The sequence below is a fragment of the Lissotriton helveticus genome, chromosome 2_1 (assembly GCF_964261635.1).
Source record: "Lissotriton helveticus chromosome 2_1, aLisHel1.1, whole genome shotgun sequence".
Lineage (NCBI taxonomy): Eukaryota > Metazoa > Chordata > Amphibia > Caudata > Salamandridae > Lissotriton > Lissotriton helveticus.
In genome coordinates this window covers 950220956-950245550 of record NC_136059.1, presented here as the reverse complement: position 1 = coordinate 950245550, position 24595 = coordinate 950220956, and the positions used below count along the sequence as shown (strand labels likewise).

At 44.9% G+C, this 24595-nt stretch overlaps 1 protein-coding gene across 1 annotated transcript in view; it reads right to left on the bottom strand.

Moving 5' to 3' along the window:
* LOC144818351 (fructose-1,6-bisphosphatase 1-like) overlaps nt 1-14183 on the bottom strand; it is a 39075-nt gene extending 24892 nt beyond the window's left edge. The window contains exons 1-2 of the mRNA XM_078675700.1: nt 13806-14183; nt 5013-5175 (exon numbers count right to left, since the gene is read on the bottom strand). Coding sequence (XP_078531826.1) covers nt 5013-5175; nt 13806-13975 — 333 coding nt within the window. The 5' untranslated portion in view covers nt 13976-14183. The remainder of the gene's footprint in view (nt 1-5012; nt 5176-13805) is intronic.
* Between the last annotated feature and the right edge of the window lie 10412 nt (nt 14184-24595).

Genomic DNA, 24595 nt, shown 5'->3' with positions numbered 1-24595 from the left:
TTTACCGGGTCAGGTAATACCTCCTATTCAGAGTTTCCTTAAGAAAAATAGGGAATTCCAGGCAAAACTGGTGTTTTTCAACTAAATTTCACATGTATAAAAACTTACGGTGCATATTTCTCATGTTAATTTTTGGCAGGTTTGACCTGCCGACATTTCCATGTTCAGCACATCCAAAATGTGTTCTTTTCGAATAAAGTGCACGTTCTTGAACTTTGACTGGTCTCTAAGGAGGGTGGGTAGCCGTGGCTGTCAATCAGAGTCTCCCCGAGCACTACACGGCCTCTCTTCTGTGGATGCTTGTTTTGAGCCGGGGCTTATGGTGTTTCATCAGGACTGCCTTCCCCATGCTCGCATGAGCAGAACATAGTCATTAGTTCAGGCAGTTGCTCCCACTCCCATAGACGCAGATTTGTCAGTAAGATTGGGAGGGTGTGGGGGGGTTGAGCTTCAGTTTTCCCAACAATCATGCTGACATATCATATTAAAAGGTATTATATGAGAAGCAGGGCACTGGGGGGCTTAAGAGACAGGGGAGAGGGAGAGGAGTGCGGATTGTTAGGGGTATTTAAAACAGAACGTTTTGCAAAGTAAGCAATATTTTTTTAAGATCTTCAAAACAGAGATGAGAGAGAGAGGTGTGTGTTGTCTCTGTGTATGTACAAATCTCAGGTGAAATCTGACAGACGCCTCACCACATCTGACTGAAACCACCTGTACCCAACTACTTACTAGATAATACATTTATGTCGGGGGTTTAACACCCCAAACATCCCCCCTGAAGCTACACCCCTGCCCACTCCCTTCCTCTGATAGCTATTGAAGGCGGGGTCCTACTGGAAGTAGCCATCTGCGGGGTGTGACGTGTTGGTAGAATATTGTTGACTGACAAGACATCCTGTAAGATTTATTGTGTATAGTTAAATCCACCCAAAAATCTGACTCATGTTTTATTCCTTGCACATAGCCGGGTGCAGTTTCTCTAAACAAATGGAGTAACTTTCTGGTTATAGTCAATTAGTGGCTTATGGCAAAGTTGCTCTCATCTGCCCCACCACTAAAGAGACAGATGTGTCCCTGAAAGTCTTTCCTTTCACAGATGTACAAAGGCCTTGGGCTGTGATGGGGAACTTCTGAAGAGTTACACCCCAGAACAACCAGAGAGTGCTTCACATGTGTGCAGGCTCGGGCTGGCTTACAGGCCAACCAGGCAGTGCCCAGTGGGTCTGACAGATCGGTGTGTGCGCCGGTTTTTAGCAGTTGTGGGCGGTTTTATTTCCAGGTGGTCCGGGTTTTCCTGTTGATTTCCCTAATATTACCCCTTTTTTAGCTATTTGCTTCACTAATGGGGCCACTTTTAATTTTGTGCCCGAGCCTATTTTTGTCCTGCGCTACTGGATTACGTACTGACATAGCCCATGTTAGCAAGGATGGGCAAACAGACATTTGGACACTAGTGGCACCTGGAGGGGATATATAATGAGAATTGCTCTGCATGAAATGACCTTATTCGACGCTCTGAAAAGTAGCGTTACCTTCACAGAGAACATGATGCTATTGTTCTAAGCAAGGGCATTGGTCCTGGTCTACTACTGGCCATGCTGCTGTGCTGTGTCTGCACAGTTTCTCCATATGTCAACTCGTTACTCCAGTCCCGGCAGACATTGTAAAAGGCCACGTGCAGGTATTCGCAGTCTATCAGATTCCTATGAATAAAGCAGGGTTTCCACTGCGAATCCTTCGGAATGGCTGTAAATGCAGAGTTTGGGTTCTACAGGGGCAGCAGCAAACTTCCGTTTCTGCCTCCCCAAGATGCCGCCATTATTGAGACTGCAATCAGACCGACTAATGAACAATGCAAAAGGGCGTCCGATAGCATCAGCCAGCAGCCCCATGGTGGGACCACTGCCCGCTAGCTCCGATGCCACAGCCGCCACTTGCAGGGTGAAGCAGCGCCCAACAGAAAGCTTCCACTGTGCCAGCGGTTACCGACGGTCTTCGGCAGGCAGAAAGGTGTGAGTGCTTGGGGACTACAGGTGTGGTCGCCAACCACTGGCCCTTTGCCTTGTTCGTTGTAAGGAAGGGTGGCTGCCCCTGTGCCTTCCCCATTCCATTGCAACTCTAAGGAGCTGCAATGTTGACATTGCAAGTCTCACAGACATTTGCGACCCGTAATCTCACCTTTGCCCTCAGTAAATTGGGTTCTTGCAACTGCAAAACATGCCAGTTCGCACAGCAAAGGCCTTCGTTTACCAGCCAAATACAAAGGTAAGAACAAACCCCAAATACTTCCTGGTAAAAGGATTGTGAAAGATCAAATGTCACACAATGCTCAAGAAAAGATCTGTTGGTTGCTTCCTTATTTCCTCATGGTTTCTGCGCAGTGACCGGGATTTCTACAGCTTCGTGTGCATCTGAGGCAACTTCCTTACATCACTTTGAGGCGGTTGGCACTTCTGTAATCACCCAGAAGGCAAGTGAAGCAACGGAGTAAATACAAATGCAGCTTTCCTTCCACTTGAGCCACACTGCCCAGCATTGCTCATTCTTTCACTTCAAATAACTTCAATGGGGGTCACACCCATTGCTGCGTGTTTTTGTGGGACCGTGAAGAAGAAGATGAAAAGGAAAATAATAAAAGCTTGTGCGGCTAGCTGAAAGATATGAGTAGAAAATCGAAATAGTAAAGGGTACTTGGATGCTAACTGAAGGAAAGGCACTCTTAAAGAGAAAAGAGTCCATTATTATTACATGCATTTAGCAGTGTTGCAGCTGTGTTGGATTGGATGAACATCTACCTTTAGCGTCACTGTTGTCAGCTGGGAGTATTCCAGTTGTTGTATAGAACTGATCCACAGAAGTGTACTCTTTGCCCACTCTTACTAAACAAATGCCACTCAACTACATTTGATAACAAGGTCATCTATAGTGATTTTTCGTACAGTTTCTCAACTTGGGTGGTGCACGGTGAGGTCTTGGCTCTTGGGTCTAGGTTAGTTCTGGGTTTGTGCATCATAACATCGTTGACTGAAGTGGAACCAATGAAATGATGACGACATATCTTCTTACCCTTGCTGTAATCACGAATGAGAAGACAATCAGGATCTATGTGCTATATTACTCGCTGGAGTCTGTAGTGCTTGGGTAGAACTCAAGAAGAGAGAAGCACTTGATTTGCAGATTGAATCACACAGCCCCGGCCACAGACAAAACAAAGACACTGACAATAACCATTCTGAAATGCAAAGAAGTGGGCGAATAGAGCACAGCTAGGATAGTCTTCTGGAATTGTGTATGGTTTAAATACAATTTGTCGGTTACAGGGCCCACATAGTTTCTACTTCGCATGTGCATAAAAGTGAATTATGAACTCTCTACGCTTGATCCAGTATGACACAAGCCGGGAACACCCTACTGAATACTGCAGCCTAAAGCCCCACTGTCTTGCCATACATCCTAGCCCACTAGCACTGGAGGAAAAAGGTAAAAGATGAATGACAGAGCTGCAAACTCCAACCCCAACATGGCCAATAAGACCGGAAGGGGAAAAGAATGTCCTAAAATTGGATGATACATCATATGCTGCCAATGGCAATGTGAAAATACCCCTAAATTGCATCTCCATGTCCCCTGGATCGGAACTCATTAACAGTGCTTAATTTGAGCATGTGGTTGCATGTGGGTCCTACTTGTGCTCTTTTGTGTGGACTTGGTCGTATTTGTCATTATGAGACTTTGACCCAAAACAAGACAAAGAAAGGCAGGAAAGGAGTAAAAACGTGGCAAGAATACGATGAAACAACAGTGACAAATGGAGAAAGCAGGTATGAAAAAGAAGCTGCAAGAGTGAGAAGAAGGCCCAGGGAGTGTATGGTGCTCGATGAGAAAAGTATGAAGTGTAATCAAGACATCCAGCAGCATTGGTGACGGGTTTCATTGAAAAACTTTGGGTACTGGCAATTATTGTTTTATAAATTAAGCACTTTCATCACTTTTATGTCATCAAAGCAATTCATAATCTCACAGTGCACACTTCAGTTCCTTGACCCTCTTTTAGTCTCAGAATGGGGAGTCAAAACGGGTGTCTAAATGCTTACACCATTCACAAACTAAGGGAGGAATGGCGATCCCCAAGTATCTCTGCACCCCGTCTTTCTGTCACTGAGCCGGGAACAGAGGATCTGCAGAAGTTGCATTTCCCACCAATATCTTAATTATGCCTTGATTTATTGTGCTTTTAGCACATGTCCATACTCAAACCCCGGATCAGTCTATTTCCAACAACTTTCTGCTTTTTAGATCTGGGCTTTGGCAGTACAGCTGTAAAGAAGACCTACTGCTAACAATATACCCAGAACTGGCTTTGGGTCGGCCCCTTCATGGCTGTGGGTCCACCCCTTTCACCATCGGTATTCTTCCACCAGTGGCTCTCTGCCCGCTCCTCCTGACTCCTTTCCATATGTTGTACTATAAGTGTGCTAACGCTGCATACATTATCACCTTAAACCCAGACTTATTGGTTTTGCCAATGCTTGTTTATACATACTCTTCCTTTTACCTCCTCCTCATTGTCTTCACCCTTCCGTATCCCTGCTTACCTCCTTGCTTCTATTCTCCCTCCACCATCATCCTCGCTTACCCGATCCTCAAACATCTCCAGTCCACCCATTCTCCTAAAGTTATAGCTCATATTTCTTGCATTACATATTATCCCTGTAACATATTCAGGTGCAACTGGTCTACGCATTGCAGAACTGAGCAATGGCCTATGATTTGACATATGAATGAATGATCCTCTCTGCATTGGAACACATCATTTGAAATATCCACCTTGATTTCTCACTGTATTTTTATGTATAATTAGCATATCTGGTGCTGTAGTAAAGAACAAATAAGTAAAAGAGTAAATAAATATTAATTTGATGGAATACCCCTATGACGTTATATCTTTTACACCATGTCCTAAAAAATGACAGCTAATGAGATGGAGTTATGTGTACTTGGTGACTTACCCTTTTTTCCACTTCAACCACTAGAGCGTTCGTATCTTCTTCTGACACAAGGACGCAGGTACTGAAGGACGCCTTCAGCGTGTTGATGACCAGGTCATTGGAGAGGACATCCAGCTTCTTCACCTGGTCTCCTGTCACATTGGTGGATCCTGCTATGCCATATCTGAAGCATGAAAGAAACAATAGGATTAACAGTTTTAATGATACAATAAATATGAGCCAACATTACAGGGTCCTCAGACTATCTGACCACCGTGTGTCAAGGTGTATACCATGAGTCTTAGATGTGCACTTTGGGTATTATCAAAGGGGGTGCTTGGAGTGAACGCGTCTTGAGAACCCAAGTAAAGGCCCATCTCCACCCTACCTTGTATTAAAAAGGTGCTTCAAACAGTTGTCACCCACTGACTGCCCTCCAGCCTGGAGGCAAATGACCTCATGACTAACTTTCAAGCAGGTTTCATGCAACATAAGGGTACGGAGACCACAATCCTAAACATCAAGGAAGAACTACCCAGTCTGATCAACAAGGGCCACCTCTGAGCCTTGATTCTATTGATTTTTTCAGGCGTCTTTGACACCATTTACCATGAGGTGCTAATCAAAATATTGTCCACTTTGGCCTTCATCAGATTGAGTGTGTTGACATGGTCTTAGTCATCAAGTCAAACTGGGAACATGCCTATCCAGACTAGCCAACATCAGTGGTGGCATAGGTACTCAGGGCTCTGTCTTGTCATCAATTTTGTCTATCTGCCTCTTACTGGTTTACAACTATATACAAGATAACTGTGCCATCTCTGGGGCAAGAAAAAGGAACAGCTGACCCAGGGCAATGTCAGCCCTACTCCCTCACCCATGCCTCGGTCTCTGGAATTGGGCTCTCCTCCAATCACTGTGGATTGACATGGGAGTTTGCTATGATGGTGAGCTAATATTTACCCTCGCCCAAATAGATACCCTCTCAAAAACTGAATTTCACTATTCATGTATGCCAAAAGGGACCTACTGTGCCTCGAGTGTCCTAAACACATCCTCCTTGTCTTTGCCAGAGTGATTATTGTAGAATTTAGAATTATTGCCTTAGCATAACTGCAGTAGTGGTAGCCATGTTTCGACTCAGTGCTATAACAAATCTACCAAGCTGTGCCCGTCTCTGATGTGAAAATCTTTACTCTCATGTCTGTCATCAGAGGCAAAAATTATTTAATATCCTGCCCAGTTCTGAAAGCTTATATTTTTTAATTAGTTGAAGGTCGAGTGTGAACTTTCCCATGATTGGGGGAGGGGGGGGGGGGCTCGTTTCATTTCGCCACTAAAATAGGAAGGGCAGAGTAGCCCCTAATCAGCGGACTTAGTGATTTACACGTGTTTTTCTTCTTTCTTAGTAAACATTTTCAGACTTCAAGTTAGGCTTGAGTACAGATCTCTTCCACAAGCTAGTGCATTGGTTGGGATATGAACCCAGGTCTTCCACTTGGAATGCGATGTCCCACCTGAATATCTGCAAAATTTCATGCACAAGCCTCCCTAATGCAGTCTGCCTTTTGTTCACTTTGAAGGAAAATAGCCACACTACGTAAGTCCAGAATTCAATCGTTTTGGCTATTAGTAAAAGGAAGATCAACTGTCAAAACTCCTTCGGACATAAGGTATTCCACGGTGGATCACCGAACTACCACACAAAACTGTTCTCCTGACTAGTGTTCTCAGGTGTGTAACTCATATCTCTTGATGACCCTACAAACAAGATACAAGAGATTTGATGGGCATACTTTTCACGGTTAAAATTCCTGATGCTACATCTAAGACTGAAAAATTACTTTGTCAAATTCAGACAATCCTAAAAGCTCACCTATTCTCCTTGGCATTTGGGTAATCCAATCTTTCTTCCTCAGTTGTTCCTCTAAATCGTGGCTTGTCAAATACCTAGGCCTTCTTCAACCCTGGCTTGGATTGTGTTCTTCTCTAAGGATTTGTCACCTTTGTCAGTGCCTCACATTTCACAGGTGGGCTATGGATCTCCATAACTAGATTGTGAAAAACTCTATCCTGCAATCTGCTAATCTTTATATGTATCCATAAACCTGCAAGCTCGGAGTCACCAGTGGGTAGTTAAGAGCACTTTACAAAAAAAATTAAAAAATAAGAAATACATTCCCTGGACATTGCAGTAGGAGATGGAGTAGGAAATGGAGCTGCAGAGCAGAGGTTACAAATCTAGTATCATCTCCTTCTTTTTGTGCTTAACACAAGATATAGTCTGTACGGACACCTGCCTTTTACCCAGGCAGTCTTGTTTTGTGAGGACTGGTTGAAAAGTTTGTCCTTCAGATTAAGTAAATTGCTAAAAATGCCAGATTTGAACTGAAGGTACTCAGCAACATTACAACTTCATCTCCAAAAAGATTTCAAATATGTAACTAGGCGCTGGTAATATTCTGTACTGCGTACTAGTAAGCCCCACTTACTGGACTGCCTGCCTAACCCTTCTCAAACCCATTCTTCACTCTTCTGCCTGCTTCATCGTCCTATATAGGAAGTTAGCCAGAATCACTCCCTTCCTTACCTCTGTAAAATGGCTTACATTTGAAGCTCTAAGGCCCACATATTAAACGGCCTGGACCAGTGTTCCCTAAGCAGTATACTGCCATTTCAACATGTCTCGTGTGATGTTAGCCAATGGCTGTAGCGGACTAACCCATTGCCGCGGGCTGTGATGGGAGGAGGAAAAATGTGAATGGCACTATAACAGATCAATGGATCAAAATGTCTGGCTGTACGTATATTGTACATCAAATGTTAATACATTGTAAACGTTTTGGCTAATGCCAGACCTAGAAGCTTAAGCAGCTGGCTCTGAGAGCAATTTTGGTTTTGAGCAACTAATACTTATTATAGGGACTCACCCAATAGGTTTCTTACTCCTCCTGCAGGTACACGGGCCGCTACACAGAAGACACTGACTGTTCTCTGCAAAGGATGCAGGGAGTAACTAAAGTGTTTTCTTTTAGGAAACCTTAAACTTTTGAGTGTGTCACTCTGGGGTATGTGAGAGTCTCATAAGGCCAGGGAGCTCCCCGTTTCACACACGCTGCCACAGCCCGGGTCCCATATTATGCGGCAAGACCTCCCTTGACGCTCAGCACCCATCATCAGAAGCTCTCACAGTGAGAGCAATTATATAGTGCTCTTATACAACGGATGGTTAACTCAAGGCGCTCCACAACAATAGGAAGCCTAAGAATTGGAAAAGAAAAGATTTAAGCACACGTTGAAAGCAAAGAATAGGTTTTTGGCACAGTGTCAGGAAGGATGGTACAGAGATGGCATCGCAAGGTGCCCACTGCCCTCCCTTGTTGGGGTCAGTTGGAAAGAAGTTTGTGTGGACTATAGAAGCAGTCAATGGCCACAGTAAGGGAGTTACCCACTTGCATCATCAGGGGCATTGCTTTCATCGGTGCAGCAGGTGCAGTGACACCGGGCCCATTAGAACCTTGATTATTGCTGTATTCTACAGTTCGAACAGCAGCCACGGGGCCCATTTCCTTCTTTGCACTATGGTGGCCCATGACACACTGGATATGCCGCTGTGCAACACTAGAGCCAGACTAGGGTAACGTACGAGCCAATGAGGATACAGGAAGGGTTTATAACGACAATCTCATATCTTAAAGAAAACATTACTTTATGTGATATAAAATGGCGCGCATTCTGCTTTTGCAAAAAAAGGCATGGCATAAGGACCATTTGCTTAAGACTTTACTTCTGACTTCTAGCCTCTAAAATATCGAACATGTTCGGCACTGTCCTTTAAGGGTCGGTAATCCTGCGTCAGCACCCGCGGAGGGCCTTCCTCTCCTACCACCCGACCACGTAAGATGTTTTCCACAGGATAGTTTTTCGTGTGTTTATTTTACGAATTCCTTTCCACAAAATGGTGAAAAGTGCAAAAGAAACGTGAATGAATAAGAGTAACCCCTAGAGCGAAAATGCAGCGCATATCCATTTGGGCCTAAGATGATGTAGCGCGGGTTTAGGTCAACCTGCTGCTAACCCGGCCACTTGGATATGTGAACCTTTAAAGCACAGACCCGCTCTTGTGCTGGCGTCAGGCCGTTTCCTATCTGCATGTGCGGGGGAGCTCGGTTATTGGCTGGAGAGTGGCAACGCCTCCTCCTAAAAGGATAGCCTTCTGTTTATTCTTGCTGCAACGACAAATCCCTATATTGCGCTCTTTGCTCTTTAAAACCTGCTTGCTCTGTACTACAAAGCATCATAAAACCGACGACCGTAAAGATAAGCGGAAAAGACAATGTTCACTATAAACTCGGCCTGGGGAGTGCCTGCAAGCCCCCCTCAGCGTTTATCAGGTTCTGCTGCATTTCAGGTCAGAGGTCAGGAAACAGCTTACATGCACGACAGGTATCCCTGTTAGCAAACAAGTGGCAAAGTGCATTAAAAAGTACAAATTAGAAATTAGTCGAACTAAAACACTATACTTCGAGGAAAAAATTTCAACCGCCTCCAACTCCGCTAGAGAAATCTTTCAAATAGCAAAATTCCTGATTGATACTCCCCTGGTTCCCGCTGACCCCAGTAAAGCCCAGGCTCGATGTGAGAGTCAAGCTGAGTATTTTTACAGGAAAATACAAAAAATTGCCTCTGCCTTTCAGCCACCTATTCTACCCCAGGACATGGGAACCAGTTCATCCAACCTCACGACCCCAAAATTAGTTGAGTTCCCTTTGCTGGATGAAAACTCACTTGCAGTTATCATGACGAAAATAAAATCAGGATCCCCCACAGACCCTGCCCCCCCCTCTCAGATAGTAAAAATTGAGAACATAGTCAAACCTGTAATCCTTAACATACTAAACACCTCCATTTCCACAGGTACAGTTCCTACTGCATGGAAATGTGCACAGGTTAAGGCATTGCTGAAAAAACCCACTCTGGATCCGGAAAACATGGCCAATTATCGGCCTATTTCCCTCCTTCCATGGATCAGCAAACTCCTTGAAAAACATGTCAACTCGGCTATTACTCAATTTTTAGAGAACAATCATCTCCTCCACGATTCCCAAGCTGGCTTTCGTCCAAAACTTGGAACTGAAGCGGCTCTCCTGGCGGTAACTGAGCTGGCCAGGAAGCAAATGGATCAAGGCGGCACTACAGCAATCATGTTGCTTGACCTCAGTGCCGCCTTCGACACCGTTAACACCAGCATTCTTCTTCATCGCCTCAACCAGATGGGAATCTCGGGGAAGGCCATGCTTTGGCTCCAGTCATTTCTGGAGAACCGTTCTTTTAGGGTAGTTGAGGGTACTACCTATTCCAAAGTCTGGCCCTTGGATCGGGGTGTACCTCAGGGCTCTTCGTTGAGCCCTACTCTTTTTAATATTTATATGCAGCCATTGGCTGATATAGTCCACTCTTTCGGTCTGGACATAATAACTTACGCCGATGACACGCAATTAGTCGTGTCTTTGAATCAGGCAGCCCCGTCCTCATCCAATCTAAGTAACTGCCTGGTAGCTGTGGCTCAGTGGATGTCAACCTCGCATTTAAAATTAAATGGCGAGAAAACTGAGCTTATGGTGTTAGGCAACTCAACCATTCCCATTCCTTTGCTAGACTGGCCACCATGTATGGGCCCTTTGCCTCAATCAAAATGCCATATAAAGAGCTTAGGCATTTGGCTCGATTCCAACCTCAGCTTCATGCAGCAAGCTACCACTCTCTCTGCTACATGCTTTGGGCTAATGCGTATGCTGAGAAAGGTGCTGCCCCTTCTCCCTTTTGAAGCCCGCAGAATAATGGTTCAAGCCATCATTCTGTCCCGCCTAGACTACGGGAATTCCCTATACTTAGGTGCTCCTGCCTTTACAATCAAAAAGCTACAGGTAACCCAAAATGCTGCAGCCCGTCTTTTGTTAGACCTCAATAAACGAGACTCAGCTAGCATTGCCCTCAGGAAACTGCATTGGCTTCCGATCAGGGCCAGAGTGCTGTTTAAGTCTCTCTGCTTTATGCACAAAGCTATGTGGAAAAATGCCCCTATTATGATCTGCTCCCTGGCTAAACCCTACCTTCCTCACAGGTCCTTAAGATCCAGCACTGCCTTCCTGGCTACTGTCAATAAAATCAGACGGGCCAGATGGGGCGGGCGCTCCTTCTCATGGAACGCTGCAAAAGAATGGAATTCTCTGCCCACCTTCCTCCGCAGTGAACCTAGCCTCTCAAAATTCCGGAAGAATTTAAAAACCCACCTGTTCATCTGATCCCTTCTTTTCTTTTAGTATGACGGTACTTAGCGCTACGAGGCCTTCGGGTTGTTTGCGCTCTACAAAATCCGGTTAATAATAATAATAATAATAACATGCAATTATGTGCAAGTTTGGCAGAGTCAGAATTCCATCTAAAAAGGAAAACGTGACGTTGAAAGTAGGTCACGTAGTAAGCCATATGTAAATGCTACATACAACAAAACATGTCGCTGGCACATACGGTGGATGGGTGCCAACGCAGGTTTGTTTGAGGGTGAAGCTGTCAGAAAGCCTTGCTCCCTATAGGTGTTGTGCAATATTGTAACTTTATATCGAGCTAACACCCTCACCATGGAAGCTAGTAAGGTAGCTCAGTGGGTTAATGTACCTGGAGGGTCTTGAGGCTGGGGTTGGTGAGGAGTGCAGCCTACACATTGTAGACCACTACGTCTTTTCTGCAGGAAACCCTTTGGCATTCAAAGTATTTTGAACTATCAGTGATCTGTTAGAAGGGTGCATACACTCATGGCCTGGAAGTGCTGCAGAGAAAGGTGCAATGCTCTGTGTCATGCAAGCCGCCACTATGCCACAGGGCCCGCTGTGCCTTCTCTGTACAAGTGTTTTTGAGAACTGAAGCTTGATGCGTGTAATGCTTTTCACAATATTTGTTATTTTAAATTTCCAGGTCGTTCAATGAAAATAGTTCAAGATTTGGAGACTGTGCCTTTTTGGCACCCCAAAGTCCCATTTTGAATGGTTTCTGTAAGCAAGTGAGCCATGGGTCTTGATGCAAGCAATGAAAACGAGCCTCTCTTTCCCATAGTTAGTAATGGATATAATTGGGCGAGCGGTGTGTCCTTCACAACCTTGCGGCCTGGCACCACTGCACTTGATGCACTATTGATAACTACATCTTCGTACAGTAAAGATCATCCATATTATAGTATCATTTCTAAACTGCAACTGACCGTCCTGATGCACTCTACAAATAGAATCTCTGTAATGTGTCAGAAACTGGTACAGTAAAAACATTATTAATTTGGGTGTTTCAGACAAGAACAGCCTTACTGCAAAGCATTATGGTAACAGCTGCAAATATCCCTCATCCTACTGATGCTGGCTTATCAACCATAATAAGGTCACTAGTTTTACTTCTGGGATTCACATTTTACCTAAAGTAGGCGCCTTGACCCACTGATCTATCGATAAAGTTAGTTGCACAGGGCCTGTGGAGAGACTGCGAGTTGCAGATACGGAGACTCTGATTTGTTTCCTGAGGTTAATCGTGCGTAGGTGCAAAAGGCAGTGTTTTAAGTGGGTTAAAGGAGGTTAGTGGGGGGTCTCTAAAAGGGACAGAGCCAAAGAAGCATAGCTATGAATCCTTTCCAAGAGGAGTAGACTATTTAAGTTAGGGTGTGGCTTTAAAAATGTAAACTATAATCCTGCGCTTCACAAAGCATGCCCCTTTCTTTGTTTTCTATTACTACATCCAGACATTTAACACAACAGACCTACACCTAAAACAAGTCCCATTTGCTTTGCCAATGCTTGCACGCCTTATCAATCGAATGAGTAACAACAATGACTAGTGCATAATTAGAACTGGAAATGTTTCCATGATGGAAATGTGAGACTTGAGCTTTATTACTGCGGTCTGTGGAAGGAGTAGTGGTCTTTTAAGTTTTCCAGTCACTCCTGTTATCCCCTTCACAGCACTTTCCCCTGGAGTCTTGCAATCTGTTAAGTCACCTATGCCCCTCCCTTCTGCATGTATCTCCTTTCAAGTCATCCACTTACTTTTCCACACACAACCCACCCACGAAACTGAAAACACAGCATTTTAATTTCCTTTGGCACTGGCCATATTTGAAAAGTCGAGTACCTCCTTCACATATTTAACTACTGTTACAAAAGGTACATAAGTGACCATTAACGTTTGCTCAGCAGAGAGGCCAGTGGCTGGATGAGCATATAGTCTGTATACCTTTATGACTCCCTGTGAGGCACTGTGAGAAACTCACACTTCCTTCTGCCTCAACTTCAAAGCATTAAATTGTGCCCTTCATAAACACCCATCCGCACCCTGATCTCAACTAGATACGACTTCGTTCGCAGTATGCGAGTATAAGAGTAAGAGTCACACCTTGCATGAAAAAAACTACAGAATCCTAGCTGGAAAAAGTACCTTAAAGTTTTTACCATCATTGTTGAGAAATCGATCACTATCAGTGTTTTTGCTTGTTGGGTGACAGTGTGTAGGTGCACTTATCATTTTTATGTGTCGCTGTCTATTTGTGAGTGTGTCTTGTGTTTTTGAGTGTGTGCGGTTTCTGCGTGAGAGCTGTGCGTGAGACTGAGTGTGAACATGCGTGTATGAATGAGAAATGCTTGTAGGGATGTGCTATAGAGAGAGAGACAGCCTGTGCGCGGATGTGCACCCTGAGTGAACGTGCGTGCTTTGCGTGAGATTGCGCAGCGTGCGTGCCCTGCGCGGGTCTGCGGCTCGCGCCGAGGGTCAACTTACAGGTGCGCGAGCCCCGCTTTCCTGACGGCGGAGGAGATGGCTTTGACGGCAGTGCAGAGGGAGTTGAGCAGCTGGGTCATCTCCCCCGTCCCCTTGGCCTTCCGGCCCTCCTGCATCACGAAGCGGGTCAGGGTCATGACGTCGGTGTCGAAGGGGGCCTGGTCCGACATGGCTGCGGCTCGGTGGGGCTGTCAGGGAGAGCGGTGAGGTGATGAGCACTGCTGGAGCCCCACGCGCCCTGCACCGCCTTTAAAAGCAGTTCCCACATCCGGGCCGGGGAGGAGACGTGGGAGGGCGAGGGCTGCCGGCTGGGGGTGTGTGCAGGGGCAGAGGCACGGCACGAGAACCCGGCCAATCCCTCGAGGAGGAGAGAAACTCGGGCGTTTGGCGGTGGTGTCCCTCCCACACGTCCTGCAGAGTGGAGCAAAGTTCACCGTCGCCCAGCAGCTCCGGGCACAACAACCAGGGTGGACCTGTCAGAGTCCGCTGACAAGGTAATGCAATGCAGGTGTTTGCAAAAACCACACCGTACACACCTGCTAAGCAAAAACAAGAGCATCGATCACTGCATGCAATGATGTGCAGGGCGGATCAGTCCTAGCAGAAGGTACATGCATGCATGTCACATGTGTGGCATCTAAGGCATGACCGTACACAGCTCTGTGGGGATGAATGGTTTCTCTGTACTCTGCAGGGTTACTGTATCAAATTCGGATTTTTTTTAACAGAAATGCATACATTCCTGGAGATGTGCGCGTCTCTGTGCATTATGCTGTGGAGTAGAGGATGCACAAATATAGCTGTGTGTGCTATGTTGTATTGTGGTTGCTATTCTGTTAAGTTTTTGGCACGGAAGTAAATGACACTCAGTAACTGGCAGGATTCGCGCGAGTTCCAGCCATGCTTAGAAATGACAGTGCAGTGGTTGGTCGTGGTGTATTGTGGTTGGGTGACAGGCAGCGGCGGTTCGTTGTCAGTTGCCTACAGCTGACATGCAGCACCTAGTGCTCTGGGGTGCTGTGACTTGGAGGCTCAGGTCTTAGCTATATGATAGCCTGGACAGTTTTATTTCCAGCAAGTTTGTCATTAATAGATGGGTTGCGCCCCCGTGGCTGGGTACGGATGTTCCAGGGCCTTGGTCGGAGATCCCTCGTTCATCACGGTGGCTGGTCGCCTGCTGCATGTACTGGTCACTACAAGATGGCTGCTTACCCATTCAAAGTCCTTCAGTCAATCTGGACAAATGGGTCAAACACCCCTCCTAGCTCCATCTTAAGACGTAATGCCCCAATATTTAATTTATTATTGCATAAATCCCTTGAATATTTTCCCAGCCTCCTACTGGTATTCTCCTTCGTTTAGTCCATGCGCAAATCACCCATGTTAGGCTATCTTTAGGGCTGGCAGCCTGGCACTGAATGTACACTCCTTAAACGTAAAGGTGGGCAAGTCACTGAAGGCTCGAGCCTCATGCAATTCTCCAGCTCAGCTCAAGGTCTTTTTCGACCCTCGAGCCCAAAGCGAGCCGCGCTTTCATGTGGCTTCTGTCTGCCACTTACGCTCTACCCTCATGCACCAAGGATTATAGGCAAAGCATGTAACCTTTGATATAAAATGCAGCTGCGGCTCCTCCGCAATGGTGGAGGAGCTTTGCCCCACTTGCTCAGAGCCAGCAGCTGGAACATTTATTTATTTATTTATTTATTAGTATTCTGTAGAGCGCATGGTTACACTAGCAAGTGTGTCCCCGCGCTAAAAGATTGCTGAAAAGGTAGTTCTGGGTTTACATGCTCCTCTAAGATCTTAGTCCTTGGGGAAGAGGATTGTTTTTAGCTCTCTTCTAAAGTGTGCCTCAGATTGTTCTGTACGCAGTATATCTGGCAGCTGGTTCCATGTCCTTGCCGCCTTGATTCTGAAAGATTTACCACCCATCCTGGCTGTTTTGATCTTCGGGACTTGTACTTGCCCTGTGCCGCAAGATCTCAATTGGCGGGTGGGTTCATACCATTTCAGAAGGCCATGCAGGTATTTAGGTCCTTTGCCATGCAGGATGCGGTGTCCTACACACAGGGCTTTAAAGGTCACCCGCTCCCTGATCGGGAGCCAGTAAAGGGTTTTTAGAGCTTTCCTTGAGGATGCTCTTCTGGGAAGTTGGAGGATCAGGCGGGCCGCTGCGTTCTGTGTACGTTGTAGTCTAGAAAGACTTTTTTCGCTGGCCCCTAAGAGCAGAACTTTCCCATAGTCCAGCCTGGAAGTAATCAGGCTGTGGACTATGGTCTGCCGTACTGATATGGGCATAAGGTCCAGCGTTTTTCTAAGGACACGCAGTATCCCAAAACAGGTGCCTGCCACTTGTTTGGTTTGATGGTCGAACGTTAAGTTTTTGTCTAACCAGACCCCCAGATTTTTTACTACGTTGCTAGGTGTGGGCAGCTCACCCAGTTCTTCCGGCCACCAGGCTGAGGTCCATACTGATGGGGATTTACCTATGATCAGTACCTCTGTCTTATTTCCGTTCAGGCGTAGGCAGTTGTCTGCCATCCACAGGGCCACCTTCTGCATACAGGCCGCAAATTTATTGGCGCTTTGTTTCTCTGGTTGCGTTAAGGTCACAATCAGTTGCGTATCGTCCGCATACGATACTATCGCAACCCCGTACGTGTCTGTGATTCTTCCAACCGGGGCCACATACAAATTAAAAAGGGTGGGGCTGAGACTTGAGCCCTGAGGCACTCCCTGATTTAATTTTCTTTCGTTGGACCTGAACTGTCCCTGGGCAACCTGAAATGTTCGGTCCGTTAGGAATGATTGCAGCCATTCCCAAGCTTTTCCTCTCACTCCTCCCTTTTCAAGACACTGTAGCAGAGTGTGGTGGGCTACAGTGTCGAAAGCGGCACTGAGATCGAGGAGAATCAGTGCCGCCGTCTGTCCCTCATCTGCATATCTTCGTAAAGCTTCAGTTGAAGATAATAGGGCCATCTCAGTCGAGTGAAGAGCTCGAAATCCCGACTGTGAGGGGTGGAGCAGTCCATTAGTTTCAGCAAATGCTGAAAGTTGGTTGTTCACTGCTTTCTCAGCAATTTTAGCAAAGTAGGGGAGGAGGGAGATAGGTCGGAGGTTGTCCAGTTTTTTTATACTAATGTTCGGTTTTTTCCTCAAGGGGAGGACAGTCGCTTTTTTCCAGGAGGTGGGGACTTGTCCTGTGCTAAAGGAGAGAGCCAGGAGATGACTGATGTAGGGCTCCAGGGTAGTAGTACAGCCATGGAGTCTTTTGGGGGTTGCTGGATCATTTGGTGATCCTGATTTAATACTGTTAGCTATGTGACATATGGTTTCCCTAGACGGAACCAGAAATGCTGAGAGGCAGTTGGTCTCCTGTATCTGTATGATGTTATCAGTCTGTCCCCCGCCTGCTCTGGCCGAGTCTGGGAATCCCGCGTAGATTTTATCTACTTTGTTAGCAAAGAACTCAGCTATTAAGTTACAAGTTTTGGTAGATCCAGTCATAGGGGCTGCTAGAGGGGTAAGATCAGAAAGTTCCCTATATACTAGGAACATTTCCTTCATAGAGCTGTCAGCGTCTTTGATTCTAGTGCAAAAGTAGGATCTTCTAGTTTTACGAATCAATGCGTGGTATATCTTAAGGTCATTCTTGTAGTCCGCCCTATCAGTCTCTAGGTAATGTCTCCGCCATTTCCTCTCTGAGCTTTTACATTTAGTTTTTTGATCCCGAAGTTCAGTATTGAACCAGGGTGCGGATTTGGATTTCCTTGCCGGAGCCTTATGAGTCCACGGCGCTGTGCAATCTAGCGCTTGTATGATTCGTTGATTCAATTGAAGGCAGGCGGTTTCTATATCTTTGCCTTCGGGGGGGCCCCCTGATGTTATCATTTTATTGAAGGCCTCCGTGGAAAATTTTGCCCACTTCCTTCGTTTGCTGGTTGTGATAGGTTCCTTCAGGCGTCCATTGTCTGGGATCGCCACCCTGAAGGTGATTAAAGCATGGTCTGACCAGATTACCGGGGTGGGGGGCTCTACGGTTATAGTATCCCAGTTGGCAAAGATCGGATCTAGGAGATGGCCGCGACAGTGAGTGGGCCTTTCTGATTTGAGCAGCATCTGGATGCTGGCCAGCTCTTGTTTAATTTCCTGGGCTTCAGTATTTTTCGGGTCGTCCAAATGATAGTTTAGATCGCCTAGTAGAAGAAGTCTCTCATGTTCGAGAGCGGAGAGTGTAAGGGTTTCCATAAGTTGGGTGAAAAAGGGAGCTCCAGGTCCTGGGGGCGGTATATCAGGTAACCCCTGATGCAGTATCCCTGGTGTACAGAGATGGAAAAGAAGCCCGTTTCACTGCTGACAAGATCCCTTTCCTCTAGAGTGCACACCAGGTCTAGTTTATGAATTATTGCGATTCCTCCCCCTTTACCCTTTGGCCTATCTATTCTCTTGATGTTGTATCCCGGTGGGAGGGCTAAAATGATATTTTATTATTGTTTTAGTTTTCAGCTGCTGGCTGAGCCAAAGCGAGTGCAGGGAGGGGCGGGGATGGGCCATGGGAGGGAGGAGGAGTGGAGTGCACTTATAAGTGCACATGTCCGTTTGGCCGGCCATCTAAGACTGGCCAACCAGATTTCTGCAGTTAGGTTTCCCCAACCCAGCTGTATTCCACAGCCTGGTGGTGAAACAGCACAGACTCCCTGTGCCTGAGCGAGCGTTAAACCAAACCACTCAGGACATCCCCGCACTGCTCTCATGCTTGGTAATAATAGCATGAGAGCAGCGCAGAGACTGGATGGAGAGTCTCTGAAGGTGTCCCAGGGTCTGCTGGGAGCAGGAAGCAGTGGAAAAGGCCGGACTGGCTGTAGCGGGCACCAGCATTTCCCCTATGGGCCACCAGGGTGGGGGCCGGTTTTGGGCTCCTGGGGGGGGCTGTTTTTGTTACAGGGACTTTTTTTGCAGCATAGCTGCAATATCGGCCTTGTAACAAAATTGTCCGAAACCGTCCCTGTAACACAGCTCTGCCGTCTCCGCCAACGCCCCCCGAGGGGGCCGGCCAAGCACTTTGCCAGGGTTGGTTTTGGTTCCCAGTCCGGCCCTGGCAGAGGAGCACCAAGGCGCGAGAAGGCCAGCAGCATCAGGTACGTTTTTTTGTATTATTAATTCCCACTCCCTCAGGTCCTGCCCCTCTGCACCACCACTTTATTATGCCAGTAGTCGTGACTGCTAACACAGGAAATAGAAGAGATGCTTGTTAAGTGGCTGAACTGTACAATATGGAATTAGAGACCTTGGGACCAACCTGGGCTTTCCTGTATGGGTGCTGGAGACCCCTAAAATCTTCCACCCCAAAAGACACCTCAACAACACTCTCACGGTTGGGTGGATCAGGGATAGCGTTAAACTGCAATTTCATGAGCCAATGTGGCCCAAGATAAGGTGCAATACAGCATATCAAAAATACAGTCAAATGAAGGACAGACTCAATAAGTGGTTTCTAAGGCATAATTACAACATTTAGGTATATTTATTGCAAAGATTCAAAAGGTACAATACAGAAATCATAAAGAGCAAATGCAAAAAAGTAATTACTGTGAAGGCACTTAGCAATAGGTTAGTATGGAACAATAGGCACAAATAAAACTATTCGACGACCTAAATGAGAGGTAAAATTAGAAAGAAATCGGACAGCATCCCTAGTAGCATAGGAACGATCTCACGAGAATTCTGACTCACCTCAAAATTCAAGGCTTTATATAATCTTCATATAGAATAGAATATAAACTGCAAAATCATCATGGTGTGAAAAAAGAATGACATTTTCAGAAAATCAGAGCATAGGTACTGATAAGAGTCATCCTTCCTTACCACGAAGCACCACCTGACTATTCAAATATAGATTCAGCCCCCTCTATGCTAATGCCAGCCGAGGATGGCAGAACAAAGTAGTTACAAAACAAAAGTGAACTACTGTGTATTAATATAATACAGTGAGCAGGGAGAAGAAACCTTGATGGTTGAAACATTACTGAGCCCATGCTGGAGAGTCTTCTTGGAGAACAACATTATTAAGAAATAGAGAAACATGACTTGCATGCAATGCAGCAGAATAATAAACAGTGAATGTGCAGGTTAAGGCCTTCATGATGGTGTTAACGCCCAGTTTAGGCTTAGTTAGCGTAAGCCAAGAAAAGGCACTTTAACAGGTCATATCAAAAGCATTTCATGGGCAACAGCATCAAATAAGTGTACACATGTAAATTTGAGTGTAGATCCAAATTTTTCACATTGTTATTAATACACAAATAGTATTCATGCACAAAAACTTCTACACCTGCTTCATAAAATTATGTGATCCTTGACAAATCTCTCTCTCTCTCTCTCTCTCTCTCTATATATATATATATATATATATATATATATATATATATATATATATATATATATATATATATATTTTTTTTTATATATATTTGGGCTTTCCAATTATCTTGTAAATAAAAAAAATCTTGAAAGGGGCTGCCAGCCCGCCCATTACTTATCATTTATATGATTTTTTTGTCACACTCATTTCCTTGCTTTTCCTTGGGCACTGATCACGATTTCCTGTTGGTTTCCTGTATCTTTCCATGTGTTTGTGTTTTCTCTGGAGCATGTCCCAAGTACCTCTTCATTTTGCGTTGATAATCCGCTGCTTTCGTTGCTGGAGCTAGTTTCTTTGTAAACAAACACTTTCTGTTACCATATGTTTTTTCGTAGCTGTGCTTCCTTGCCTCACTGTATTTATGCTTTAAGGCCACTTTTTGTTATGTGTGCTTCTTGTACTTTTATGATCTCTGCCTGTTTTACGTACTTTTGCTGCGAGCTCTATGGTGTTTATGTTTTATTGCCAATTGTTTTGTTAGCTGTGCTTTATTGAATCACAAATTGCACAACTATTCGCAAACCAGTTAGATTGCAAATTTCCAGTCCTGGTTTGAGACTGGGTTTAATACTGTGGGCCCATTATATTATGGTAGTTATGTAATGTCTGTTCATGTCATGTCATATCTTAGAGATATTATACAGCATATTTCAATCATTTCTAATAACACCTTAATCCTATGTAGATTATAAATTGCTTGGTTATAGGTTGATCAAGAAGAAGGTTGCACCCATGGAAGTTTAGGGCATGAACCCCCAGTCTGTGCCTGTGTGTTAGTACTCCTAAATTATGTTTAAATTTTTCTCCAGATAGGTAGAGATTTGACTGTTAATATATTTTTTTAAAGATCTTTATAGCTACACGAAATGTAGATATTGGACAATAATTGCTCAAGGATCATCTGTAGGTTTTTTTAATAGCGGGGTAACAAATGCATATTCGCTAGCAAGAAGCCCGAAAGTGGTGATAATAGATGCATTAGGAACAGGTAATAGTATGTCACTAAAATATTCCAAAGGCAGATGTAAGATTCTTGAAGAACCTGGCTCTAATGGAGAGTTGGATTTGATTGATTTGGAAATAGCTAGAGTAGTCTTTGAAGAGTTGACCAAAGCAACCTAAAAGACTGATTTGGGAAGACACCATCGAACATGGAATTACCTGAGCTTAAAATGCCTGAAACATCACATCAGGTTTGAATTGGCGGCCTCATCATATCGCGATTGAGTTGCCAGAATGAAGTAACTGTATAAGGTTTTACCGTGCACATACTATAACGCATATCTTCAGTTTTCCTTAGAAAGACCGTGTTGACACGTGCTAGTTCTGTTTCTTAGAAGGTAGGGCAACACTACTAAGCAATATCTTTATTGCTCCAATAAAAGTCCTGCAGATCTGCTGAGAAATGCCCGTAAAATGCAGCGCACTGCAATCCTGCTGAGAAGTGCTGTATCTTTTCAAAGAACAAATACCTACTAACGATCTCATTACAAGTGTTGTAGAATTCGGCACCATATTCCCACTCCCCACCCTGCAACTACAAACACTGTATTTGAGGCATTTGAGGGTGCACCAGTACCACTGATTACAAGAGTTAGGGATTGCCATGCTGTAATGGGCGTTTCAGCACCGATTTCCACATCTTTTGCTACATTTATTAATGGAGTTTTGGGGAGTTACGGTGTCTAGGTGAAACAGTCCAGCAATTTTTTTTCACAAATCGCATAATCCAAATTGAGCCATTAACTCCTGGCTCTGCTTCCAGTGGGATTAACAGGGTACTCATACCAGAGTCCTCAGCAGTGTTATTACAGTGTCATTTACATCACAGGAACCTAAAAGGATTGCTGCTCTGCTATGAATCTCTGGGTTTGGCCTTTGGGAAGTGCAGGAGCCCCGCTTGAAAGTGATCGTGCCTACTTAATGTGCTGTATACCTGCTAGGAGTTTAAAGAGGAGCCGCACCATCAGCCCTTGACCTCACTGCCAACAAGGACCCAGCCTACACAGCTTTACTAAACTATACACACTGGACGCATCTCCATGATCGTCATTACGAACATTTTCATGATTACAGAGCCAGGCCCATTGGATGGGTCAGGATTGTAACCTTTGGCTCCTATTGTCTTAAATAGTATATTGATATACGATCTATTCAGATCAGTGGCCGTATTACACATTATCACTGTTTGCACCCGGCGCACCTTTCAAAAGGCGTGCCGGGCGCAAACAGTGAAAATGCCTCCCATTTTGGTGTATGTGCTGCCCCCAGGGCAGCACATTCATGTGAAAAACACGGAGCAGCCGCTCCGTGTTTTCATGTGCAGGCGACACCCTCCTGCACTTTCAAAAGGGTTTAGAGATCCCCTTACAGGCGGGTGCAGTCAGTGACTGCACCCGCCTGCAAGGGGGTGTCTGGGAGGTACATGGGACCCCCTTCACCCCCTGTAGAGGTCTGCTGTCAGGCGGCTCACTTACAGTGCGCCCCCTTTTAAATGGCGCACTGTCAGTGCGCCTCCTGAGGGCCTCTTTGACTCTGCACGTGTCTATAATATGGGGCGGGCGCAGAGTCAAAGGAATCCCTCATTTGCATAGGGCACGCCCCTATGAAAATGAGAGAACACCCTCTGTTGATAGCGCTGGCGCTTTAAGTGCGCCAGCGCTATCAGTTTTATAGAAGGGGATGCACAAGCATCTGTGTCCCCTTCTATAATACCAAAGTGCCCCGGGGGCGCGCAAAGCGGGTGCAAACGCCCGTTGCAACCCCTGGGCACCACCTGTAATAGGGCCAGTTGTACTTTCTTTTCTTCCAGAATGTTGAGCATTGTAACAATACAACGATTTTTTTTACTTTCTTCGGACTGGTCTGAGTAAATAATCAAAATATTACAACATTTCTGAAAAAGGCAACACAGCGTTTACTGCAATCACACTGAGTAAAAAAATGTTGTCACATTATTTCATCATGTTTGTAACTGGTGGTCAGTACTTCCTAGTTTGGTTATTTCTTCAGTTCCCCACTAAGTGGATAGAATTGGTGAACAAACCATAGGTGCAACCAGAAAACTAGTCAAATTGCAAAATACAGAAATGGATCGTGCCTGCTGATAGAAAAAAGAAACAGTGAACATAAACAGGACAATATAATTGGCGATGCTATTTGTGTCTATTCCGCATAATTTAAAGAAGGACACATCTGCAATCATCTCAATTTTTACCCAAAGTGCTCCAATAAAATCAGCAACTGGCTTTCCACTAAATCATCATTTCCACTTTTGGGATAAGTAGCGGACATTTTGCATGATTCTTTTTAACTGTAGCTTTGCCTATAGCTATCTGCTGTGATATTGATCACCGGTGTTATTTTACTAAAATTGCACGACTCTTGTGGAGTCTATGGCTCGTTCAACAAGATTTTGAAATGAACAGGAGTCCCTTACATGGATGGGACTAGTGACTAAAGGCCTAATTTATACTTTGGGAGATGGAATACTCCATCACAAACGTGACGGATATCCTGTCGGCCGCATTGCAAAAGCCGCATAGCTACATTACTATTAATATATAACAGTAATGTAATGTAATAGTAATAGTAATGTAATGTAATAGTAATGCAGTGTACTGGGTATCCATCACATTTTGTGACATAGTATCCCATCCGCATATTATAAATCATGCCCTTAATTATGAATTGAAAGAGTTATCCAAGAGTACTACAGGCTTACTCCTGGAGTTCAGGAGTAAGAGAGTAGTACTATAAGAGTAATCAAAGCAACATTTGTGAATCAGGCCGCAAATAATAATAGGACAAACATTGACAATTAAGATTGGCAAGAGTCTAACACTAAAGGGAGCATTTGAAAATGGTAGGCAAACCATACATTTTAAAGCACATTCTGAACAAGAACCAGCAATGCCAAAAGGCCTGGCTTTTAAATGCAAGTGCCTCCTGAGTCAATAATATATTCAGGCATTCAATAAGCCTTCATACATGCACTCTGTCACTCAGTTTAGCACTCTAGAATCCATTGATCGTCCCACAGACTCTTTTTTGCATTCACCTACTTACAGAACACAGTAAATTCACACACAAACTCAAGAACATAGGCAGGAGAAATTAAAATAATAAAAGTAGAACCACCATGCTCACTCCAGCTGCTGTCTTCAAAGTTTTTTGGTAAAACCGTCAAGTGGGGGCCGGGAAAAAGAGGAGTCCCAAAACACATTTTCCCCATGTTATTTCCCATAGGAACTTTAGACACGGCTTCAGCCCGGACTGCTGAACAGAATTACACCAAATTTAGGAGAAAGATAGATATTGGTCCAGGGAAGTGCCTTTTTGTGATTTGGTGTAAATCCGTTCAGTAGTT